The sequence below is a fragment of the Bison bison genome, unplaced genomic scaffold (genome assembly GCF_000754665.1).
Source record: "Bison bison bison isolate TAMUID 2011002044 unplaced genomic scaffold, Bison_UMD1.0 scf7180017864382, whole genome shotgun sequence".
Classification (NCBI taxonomy): domain Eukaryota; kingdom Metazoa; phylum Chordata; class Mammalia; order Artiodactyla; family Bovidae; genus Bison; species Bison bison.
The window spans coordinates 3,469,567-3,480,926 of NW_011494954.1; the positions used below are offsets into that span (position 1 = coordinate 3,469,567).

General features: G+C 36.4%; 1 protein-coding gene across 2 annotated transcripts in view; it reads left to right on the top strand.

The window, feature by feature from the left end:
• Positions 1–4,603, top strand: part of ELTD1 (EGF, latrophilin and seven transmembrane domain containing 1) — a 142,453-nt gene extending 137,850 nt beyond the window's left edge. For both annotated transcript variants that reach the window (XM_010857568.1, XM_010857569.1), the window contains exons 13-15: positions 1,302–1,393; positions 2,743–2,911; positions 3,274–4,603. In XM_010857568.1, the coding sequence (XP_010855870.1) occupies positions 1,302–1,393; positions 2,743–2,911; positions 3,274–3,336 (324 nt within the window). In that variant the 3' untranslated portion in view covers positions 3,337–4,603. The remainder of the gene's footprint in view (positions 1–1,301; positions 1,394–2,742; positions 2,912–3,273) is intronic.
• Positions 4,604–11,360: the final 6,757 nt, after the last annotated feature.

Below are 11,360 nucleotides of genomic sequence, written 5' to 3' on the forward strand. Positions count from 1 at the left end.
AAGACTCTGATGCTGGGAGGGATTGGGGGCAAGAGGAGAAGGGGACAACAGAGCATGAGATGGCTGGATGGCATCACTGACTCAATGGACGTGGGTCTGGGTGAACTCCGGGAGTTGGTGATGGACAGGGAGGCCTGGTGTGCTGCGATTCATGGGGTTGCAAAGAGTCGGACACAACTGAGCGACTGAACTGAACTGAACTGAACTGGCCTGATGTAAAATTTTTAGAATATGGAAGAAAAAACATAATTTTTCTCTAAGTTTCTGAAATACTAGTATAAGAATTAGCCAAAAATTAAAATACTGCACTTTGCTACTGCTGTTATAAAATGCTTTTGAAAAATCTGTTTGGGTTAATAAAATATATTCAATAGAAGATTAATCTACAAATTATTTTTATAATTTTAATATTTCACATTATTAATATGCTTTTGTTAAAATAAATGTACATTTAAAATATATCCCTCAATTAATCCTCTGACACTATAAATATGTCTTATAAATCTCCAAGAATACAAGAAAAGGAAAAAAAAGAAATGGAAGTTTTTCATAATAAAGTCATTTTAGAAGGGGTAAAAATCCTGTGCATTCTGTATAACCCATACTTGGGAATATATATTATGGAATATAAATATTTATCCATAAAATGTACATGTCTTCAAACAAACATATTTCACTGAAACATTCATTTTGAAAGTTTATGAGGTTAAATTCAGGAAAATTAAATCTCAGCATAATATTAAGAGAGATAGCTAGAGGAACCATACAAAACAAAATTTATTCAAACTTTTTATAGTGATAGAACTTGAGAGTGTTTTTTTCTAATTTCCTTTCAAATTTCTCTTTTCTAGTTAAAATTTTCAAAGGATTGACAGAATTATCACTAAAACTTCTTTTCAAAGAAATAGCAATTTAATGAACAAAAATTTGATTTCTCTGATATTCATTAAGTTTTTCAAACCAAAATTTATCTTAATATGTATATTACCCCTATTATTGGCAGAAGATGATATTCATCAATCTGTAGACATGATCGTAACATCTGAAGAAATCCTTGAACAGGTGCTTAATACAATCTGGCGAATTGTACTACTATGACTCGTACTGACAATTTTCAGTGGTATTGTAAAGATCAACCACATCTTTGTTTGCATACATCTACCAGAGGATTTCTACTTCTTAATATACATAAAAATGCCATGGTTTGCTGGTTTCTATTTATTTTATATCTTTGCCACGTGTTTATTTCATATATGTATCTAGTTTGTTATGAAAATTATCTCTTGAAATTATTTTCTCAGGTTAATCTCTTGGCATTTGGAGTTATCATATACAAAGTTTTTCGTCACACTGCGGGGTTGAAACCAGAAGTTAGTTGCTATGAGAACATAAGGTAAGCATTTCTTCGATTGTATTTTCTTTAGCAATTCAAAGCTTTAGTAACTTAAAGTGCAGATAATTTTTGGAAGGCAGTTTTTAAATTATTTTCTCACATTTTCTCCCATCATATTTAAAATATTTACTGCTTAATAGCACTTAATATGTTTAATAAGCCTGTAATCACCACAGATCAAATGATAAGTAATCTTTTTTGAACATACTCCCCTTTGCAGGGGGGCAGAATAATGACTACATTTTAAGACAAAAGCCAGCCTTAAGATCTTCTTCTCAAAGCAGTTCTCAGAGCTTAGTAGCTGTGTTTCTTTCTTGTGATTCCTAGTTTGCATGCTGCCATGATTTTTCCTCACCTCCTGCCCTTTAAAACTGATTTATTGAGATCCTGTAAGCGGTTTGTTCAGGAAAAACTGAAGTGTACTGTAGGGAACATTAGAAACAACTGATGTTTGGGTCGCTTGGGAACACTTCTGTAGTTTCAATATCTTGCACAAGATTTATAGTTAGAATTTAGCAAATGTTTTATTACTTTCTTTTACTCCTCACCATTCATAGTAACATGTAAGTTGCTGGTTTTAATAAAGTTGAAAATGACTCATTTTCTGTGGTACACTGCAAAAATATCTTCTGCAGTAAAGAATGATTGCAGTAAGAATGAATGAGAAAATAAGCATCAGTTGCCTCATTTTCAAGGCAGTGTCCTCAGTGAGCTGGATTGAATGTTTTACCAAAACTCAGAGGCGGTAAGTTGAAAATATGTAAGAGAGTATGTTCCTGTGTGTGTGTGTGTGTGTGTGTGTGTGTTTAAGAAATCAGCATTCTAACATGAATTTACTTTGAAGTAACTGTATTGGAAACCCCCCCCAAAAAAATGTTTTATATCTTACATGTTCTTCTCTACTGAGCCTAAAAGGAAAGCAGACGCTTCCTTTGATGTCCTGCCTATGTGCTGACCTAAATCCACATGGTATATTTTTCAAGGTTTCTTAGGGAGAATGCTTCCTAACAGCTATATGTCTTAGCTCCAGGAGTTCCTGCAACATTAATTTTGAAATCAAAGCATACATACTGTAGTATACCAGATGAGCATATCTTAAGATTAAGGAAATTTCTCAAAACTACCAGATTTTAATAATGCTACCGTGAATTTGGACACATGTCTCAGCCACAGTGCACTTACGCTAGCCTGTCCCATGTAACTATGGCACAGTTTATCAGTTTCAGAATTCTCGTTGGGCTTTACCAAAGATTTCTGGGTTATTCCAACTTCCTACAAAATTTAAAGGATTTGAGGACGTGTTAAGTCTTCATAGCTTTCTCAGCTGGAACATTGCAAATTTCTTCCAGGTCTTGTGCCCGAGGAGCTCTTGCCCTCCTTTTCCTCCTTGGTACCACCTGGATCTTTGGCGTTCTCCATGTTGTACACGCATCGGTGGTGACAGCTTATCTCTTCACCGTCAGCAATGCTTTCCAGGGGATGTTCATCTTCTTATTCTTGTGTATCTTATCTAGAAAGGTAAAGAATTTGCTATTCTTGTCAACCTTCTAGTATATGTATGTAGCATGAGTGAACAAATTGATAAAAATTCTCATTTTCATAAATTTATGACTTGTGCCTTTATTGCCTAAATGCAGTACATCTTAACATTGAAATAATCAGAACACCTGTTGTTCATAGCAAAATGTGCTTTTAAAAACTTGCTAGTAGGAATATAGATAATATAGCTTACATTCAGTTGAGTGTATTCTGACATATAATCAGAAAGCAACAATAATTTATAAAACCAAATATAAGTTTAATGTGATTTGAAAATAATTTGATGTGATTGTTGCAATTATGTTTCACATTTCTTATTTTATTTTTTTTATTTTTTTTAGATCCAAGAAGAATATTATAGATTATTCAAAAATGTCCCTTGTTGTTTTGGATGTTTGAGGTAAACAGAACTATGGATGGTTATTGTTATGCAGAAATAAAAATGCCCAGCTGTGGATGGCCAATGTATAAATGTGTAGGAACTGTAGATAATACAAGATACAATTATGTACCATATAGCTATAGTAAGCTTTTCTACATGACTTACTTAGCTGTGTCAAAAATAGTAATGCAGATATTTGGAAAGTAATTAGTTTTTCAGAATGATATCACTGCACCCAAGGAAAGATTTTCTTTCTAACACAAAAAAATGTATGACTGTCCTGAAGGAAACCCACTGGCTTGATATTATTGTGACTCATGTTGCCTTTGAAACTAGTCCTCTATCACCTTGGTAATGAGCTCTGTTACAGAAAGTAGAGCATAAGAAAATGAAGGGGTAGAATATGAAACAGTAAAAAGAGAGTGAATGTTATAACAATGAGATGTATTTTGAGCAGACTTTGTAAAATAGATGAGAGTTGAATAAACACATCTTACAATTCCATGAGTTGTTCTGAACTTAAAGTTTTACTGAAACAACTTAGACTTGTACTTGTTGCATCAATTTTCTATTCTAATAGAAAACACAAAACTTCACAAAAAAAACTAAACATTTCTGTTCTGTTTTTATGTTAATATTAGAATGAAATATATGCTCTTTCTATACTTATTTCACAGATTGTGACTTCAAATGCTTATTCAGTAGTACATAAATGTGTCAGATTATAATATTGTTCATGCCTGTAAATGTAAAAATCATGTATATAAACCTGAAGTGCTCTATTCCATAACCTTTCAGTGCAGTGAAAAATACTGTATCTCATTAGACTCATATATCTGAGTTCTTTATTTCTTTTAATTTTAGAAATATTATAGTTCACATTGCAATATTCCCTTTTAACTTAATATTTTTAAAAGGGCACTGTAAATATGAAAGTATTCATAAAGTGAATTGCTATTTTTTTCTGTTCAGAAAAGTACATATTAAAAATGTTATTTATAACAAAGAGATCACTGAGAACTGACTGTATAAACTTCCACAGAGAATATATTTTCTGACAGTTTTCCACTAGTAAAACATATCTCCTAAAATGTAAGTCTTCTACCTTCCAATCTTCAAATTAAAATATAGAAGCAGGGATTTTATTTCAAAATATATGTAATTGTTCTGCACTTACCTGTAAAAGTATGCCAATACACCAAATGTTGTGATTTTAACTTAATTTCTACAGCTGTTAAAATGAAGTCTGTCAAATCTTGCTCTAACAAATAAAATGTTATCTAAATGAATCCTTCTGCTGCTTGGCTGAGTCATTTCTCAAGAAAGATAAGCTACCTGCCAATGTCTTAAACATTTTTAGAAGATCTGTGATAATAACTTTTTATTTGATCTTTTGATCTCTTATATAGTTAGCCTATAACCTGTTATTATCATTATAATTATTGCTGTAGGACAGTGCTATTGGAATAGGATACTGAAAAAGTAATCAGTTCAATCAGTGTATACAAATTATGTGTCGTGGGCAGAATAATGGTCCTCCCAAAATGCTCACATCCTAATCTTTAGAATACATGAATATGTTAGGTTACATGGAGAGAAGAATTAACCAGCTAACAGCTATCAGCTAACCTTGGCGTGAGGAAATTATCCTGGATTATCCAAGTGGTCCCCATGTAATTACAAGGTTCCTTATAAATGAAAGATGGAGGCAGAAGCAATGCAACATGAGACATACTCACCTGCCCATTGCTGTTTTTGGAAATGGAAGCAGTCCAGGAGCCACAATATGCAGGCAGGCAGCCTATAAACTGAAAAAGGCAAGAACATGGACTCTCCCCTAGACCTTGTAGAAGGAAGTCAGCCCTGGTGAACCTTCATTTTAGCCTGGAGAAACTCAATTCCAAGTTCTAATCTCCAGAACTGTAAAATAATAAATGCCACTCAATAACATCCAAATGCTTGGTTTACTGAGGACATTATCATCAATGAAAAGCAGATATAATTCAGAGAGGCTATGAAACAGGAAAACAAAAGTGAAGGTCTACATTAGGTTTCTTTTGGTTTATATCCTAGGAATAAATGTGCTGCTCGTGAATCAAATAAAAAGAAAATAATGTATATTATTTTAAGCCACCAAGTTTGTTGATAATTTGTCACAAGTTTGTTGATAATTTTCATAATTTTTCAAAGCAACTATAGGGAGCTAATATTATGGAAATATGTATGTGATGACATCTTTAGAGCTAAGCAAATATTTATATCATTAGAAAAACCTTAAATTCTGTATCTTGTTTTCATCACCCCTCTCATAGACATCACTGGATGAAGCCTCTGTTCTTTAGGATGAGATTTCATATCCGCTTACTTACCTTTTTATCAGATAAGTAAGGATCTCTCCTTGGGCTGCAAGGAGATCCAACCAGTCCATTCTAGAGGAGATCAGTCCTGGGTGTTCTTTAGAAGGAATGATGCTAAAGCTGAAACTCCAGTACTTTGGCCACCTCATGCGAAGAGTTGACTCATCGGAAAAAACTCTGATGCTGGGAGGGATTGGGGGCAGGAGGAGAAGGGGATGACAGAGGATGAGATGTCTGGATGGCATCGCCGACTCGATGGACGTGACTTTGAGTGAACTCCGGGAGTTGGTGATGGACAGGGTGGCCTGGCGTGGTGCAATTCATGGGGTCACAAAGAGTCCGACATGACGGAGCGACTGAATTGAACTGAACTGAACTGAACTGAAGGATCTCTCTTTTTTTGTTAAATGGGTGTGTGCACATGTATACATGTATGTTTATTGCATTAAATGCCTCATAGCATTTGCCCCATTTTTATAATCCAAAATAAAAATGATTCAAAAAGGTTTTCACTATGCTCAGTTTTCAAAAATACAAACATGAACGTTACGATGACAGGAATGTGTTAAGACGCTGAATTCAAAAGGACAATACAAAGGACATACAAAAGTACATACAACTGCTGGCAACACACTTTGGACTTGCAGCGAAGCCCTGTCCCCTGAGGCCCAGTAGCTCAGCCCCAGCAGGACCCAGGGTGACCCGCTGTCAGAGGGCTCACCCGCATCCCAGAGCGACACTGTCCCATGTCGTGGACATCACCCACACCTCCAGATTCCCACACACCACACACTTAATTAACATAAAAAAACTTTAAAACCACTCAAAGTCTGTGAGATAAAGACACCCTGCATCCCTGGTTTTCACATTTGCTCTATGAGTTTCTTCAGTTTTTCCCAAGACTTTCTATCAGTTCAGTTCAGTCGCTCAGTCGTGTCTGACTCTTTGCAACCCCATGAATCGCAGCATGCCAGGCCTCCCTGTCCATCACCATCTCCTGGAGTTCACTCAAACCATAGTTTACCAAATCCCAAATTTCTGGAGCTTCCTCCTTGTTGTCATCATTATTCTGGCAAACATCTGCTTACCTCTTATGTGGCTTTCTCTATGAGGCCTTCCTGGGTTCACACAAGGAATTTATCACTTCCACCTTTGTCACATCACTCCATCTACCACTTACCTATTTTAACATCTATCACATTGTACTGCAGTTGTTTAGCCTAGCCCAAGCTCAAGATATTCATTATACCAAGTTTTGTTCTTCCTTCTCTTTTTGCTTCATGAAGCAATGGTACAGCTTTCTTCTGTTTTGTGACCACGTGGTTGATGGGACAAGAGAGTCTGAACCCTCCAAACCATCTGGCTTTGGCTGTTTCGCTTTAGCTATCCCATTTTGGAAGCCCATTGGATGAGCCAGCTTTCTCAGGTAAAGCCCTCCATGCCTATCTCTAAATGTCATTAGGTGAAAAACAATGGCCCAGCAATCTGAAATTGCTGTGAAGTGGAACAGGCAGAGGAATTAGGCTACCAATGTAGCCTTGAGTTCACAATGCAGCTTCAACTGTTTTCCCAGGGAAGATCTTTGGGAATTTCTAAGAAGCTTGACAAATGACTAAGTAATGCTTCGTTTTCCATTTGGCAATTATTCCTCCTGTATCACTTCTTTGGGCTCCCTGGTGGCTCAGTGGGTAAAGAATCTGCCTGGGATCCACCCAGGGATCCCAATGCAGGTTTGATCCCTGGGTCTAGAAGATCTCCTGAGGAGGAAATGACAAGCTACTCCAGTATTGCCTGAAAAATCCCATGGACAGAGGGGCCTGGCAAGCTACAGTCCAAAGGGTTGCAAAGAGTCAGATACAACTGAGCAGCTAAAGACACACACACACACAAACAACTTTTTCACTTGATGGTGAGAGGAATAAATACCAGGATTTGAGATTTCAATCTCTTCAACCTCTGAAATACATCACAAATTCATTAATAAATATTAATTTGCAAACTCTTCATAAGCAAATGGAGATAGAATGTTTATAGTATTTCAGGGGATTCAATCAAAGAAATTAATACTTTAAGATGTGCTTCAATCAAGGAGATGAATGGACACCAAAGAAGTATAAGATAAAATCCCTGACTGAGTAAAAACTTACTATTAACCAGAGACACTGCTGCTGCTGCTGCTGCTGCTAAGTCGTATCAGTCGTGTCCGACTCTGTGTGACCCCATAGATGGCAGCCACCAGGTTCCCCCGTCCCTGGGATTCTCCAGGCAAGAACACTGGAGTGGGTTTCCATTTCCTTCTCCAATGCATGAAAGTGAAAAGTGAAAGTGAAGTCGTGTCCAACTCTTAGCGACCCCATGGACTGTAACCTACCAGGCTCCTCCATCCATGGGATTTTCCAGGCAAGAGTACTGGAGTGGGGTGCCATTGCCTTCTCCACCAGGTCCCCTAATAAAAAAATCTGTTGATTGATTACACTGTGATCAGGAAAAATACACACAGCATAACAAAAAATCTATGAGAAAGTCTATAAGCAAATACTCTACAATCTTCATGCTAGGCATAACCAACAAACTATATATACTCATTTGATCATGGCATCATTTTTTCAGTCCTTTTTAATTCAGTGCCCCCCAAGTTAAACATTAACCCTGTACTTCTTAATTTTCCATATACTTAAAGTTATTATATCCATCTTTAATGATATAAAACATGAGCTTTTTCTATGTATCAAGATTATTCTCTAATTTTTCCAGCATAAAATCTTTGAGGAATGTATGCATTATTGATTCAGTATTGATCCAGAAAGAGTACCTGTTGTTCAGATTTTTCTGCTACCTAGAATGTCTTCTCCCATGCAAATTCTACCTATCATTCAAGACCCCTAGTATGAAGCCTCTCAGATTAATTAATTTAGATCATATTAATTTCCCAAGTCACTACAACTATAGCACTTGCAAGGTGTACAGAATAACATAACACTTAATGGGGGTTGTTAAGATATCACTGTGTTCAAACTTAGAGCGTTCAAGTTTTAGACTACAGATATAAGAGAATTAACTCAGAAATGGCATAGAAAGGAGAAGAAAGGACTTTTTCCTGAAATTTGATTTCAGTTTGTTAAATTGCACATCTCATTTAATTCTTACAGTAACATATGCAATTTTTTCATCATTTTTCAATGTGAAAAATGCTCAGTCACACAGCTAGGAAATTGCAAATTTAGCGTTTAGACTGAGAGTCATGGCTCCTGCTTCCCCATGGAAACTGAGGAACTTGTTCAGATGCTCTCAGATAGGAAGTCAAAGTGATTGGAGTCATACCCAAGTTTCTGCCTCTCAGTCTAGAGCATATTCCACTGTTTCATAGCTGTAGACTCATATAGTGCAAGGATGATATCCTGTTTACAATTATGTTCTTTTGGGTATGGAGGAGTGTGATGTGATTTTTACACATGTATTTTCTACATACATATGCAATCAGAAGTGTGTATTTGATATGTTTTAAGGTGAAGTGGTTTCTTCTTTTCTCTTCTCTCTGCTGCCCTTTCTCTGTGCATTTATTCCTATCCTCCCATCCCCACTTACACTCTCAACCAGGCCATTTATTTTAACTACCTGGTATGTGTTCTTCCATTTTCTCCTTCCTGTTCATAGCGTCATATTCAAATGGTTGTATGAAATCACATTTTTAAAATACCTCTTATCATGTGGAGAACTAATGTATATATTTCATTCATTCCTTTTAAATGATGAATAATATTTCATATTAGGGATGGACCATAAATTTCACAGCTGGTATGTAATCTGGATTAATGCAGTAATACTTAGGAAGACTTCAGTATCTTTCAGGAGTAATGGTCTCCATGCTATGTGGCTTGGCTTTATTGTTAAAAATAGCAAATGTCAAGTTATTTTTTTTCTTATGATGGATGTGGACCCATGTTGATAAGCCAAAGCACTATAACTGTTTCATTGATACAGAGGTTGTTTATTTCTTGCAACTATTCAGTGACAATCATGCCATGTGTTTGAGATCCACAAAGCTCCTTGAGCATTTTCATTTAAGTGAAAAGGGTTTGAATTACTTACCCTAGATAGAAGGCTTGAGCAAGCATTACGATCAGTAGGCAATCTGAAAGTACAGAATAGTTTGCTTATTATTCCATTCAAACCTTATACATCCTAGGTTTGTATGGTAGTTATGATTAATATAAAATGAGAGGGTTGGTTTAGTTGCAATGGATCTCTTTCGGTGCCAGTGTACCACGATTCTAATATCAACCCCACCACCACTTTGAGGCATTGTAAATAATAAAATCTAAAAAGTATATTACAATTTTATACACTCAAAAATAAGGGGAAAAATAATAGGTTTCTTGCAAAATTGTTTTTCAGGAATATGGTTTCATTTCCTATTGGGCTGCAATTTGCCATGTATCAGCATCCAAGGGCCAGGCTGCTCAACCTGAAAATGATTATTTTCTTTCTTTTCCTTAATGTATCGGAAGTGGATCTAAAAGAACCTCCAGTATACAGGGGGGTTAATTATCCTGGCAGTCAGTTAAGCTTTGTAAGTTTTAGGTGATAAGAACAGAGCCCTAAAAAAGACTCCCCACTACTGCTGCCTGCTGTGAAGAAAGAGCATTGTGCTGCCACCTCTGCAAATATTGTTCAAATTACCCTAAAATTCCCCCTGGTTTTCTGTGCATCAGGCTCCTGGAGAGCGACACTGCTCCAGTGAGGTCATTTATTCTGTCACTTCAGCCCACTCGGTAATCATGACAACTACATCTTTCACTCAATCTAGTGCAGGAGGCTTTCCTGCAAGACCTATGACCTGAGTGAGGAAAGTAATTATTCAAAACAACATCGCTTCTTGTTTCTCAAGTTCCAGCCACTCCTCTGCAGAATAACCCAAATTCTTCCCAATTTGATCTTCCTTCTCAGATCAATCTCTCAGGTTCTCCTAAAGGAACATGTAAATAAACAGCCACCTCTCATATCTTAGAACTTTACTTTCAGAGAGGTAGCGCAGTTTGGTGGGTCACTCTACAGTCAGAAATTTCTTTTCTACCTACAGTGAGAAATGCGGTCTCAGGCCAGTTATTCCCTGTAACTCAGTTTCTTGTGTCAGAAAAGAAGATAACAAAACCTACTTCATCACATTTCTGTCACAATTCAATCAGCTAGTATATGAAAGATAGTTACTACAGTACTTAGCATACAGCAAGTGATATCAATGGTGATAGATTAGCTATGATTATTTCCATGTGGGTGAATAGCTATTGACTATGCACCTTAAGTATCAGGAACTGTTATAGGTATGTGGTGGAATTCACTAATGAAAACCAAAATAATAATTTTAAAAAGACATGCGTTTATTGTATAAAGTGAGGACTTCCATGTTATTGATTTATCAGCACCTTATGTCTGAAACGCTGAGGAAACAGTAAAAATAAAAATCAGTGATCATGAAGTCAAATTGTAGGTTCACTTTCTTTATTTTCTACCACTGACCTCCCAACCTATACTCCATCTCTACCCTGCCTCATTCAAAACATCAAATTTCACTGCCTTCCATTGTAAAACTAGTAGAATGTCAGAGAGAATGTTAAATATTCAACATTGCTGACACACCCTTTGGAGCAGGGGTGCAGCCAAGGCCCCATCACTGCTCCGAACAAATAAA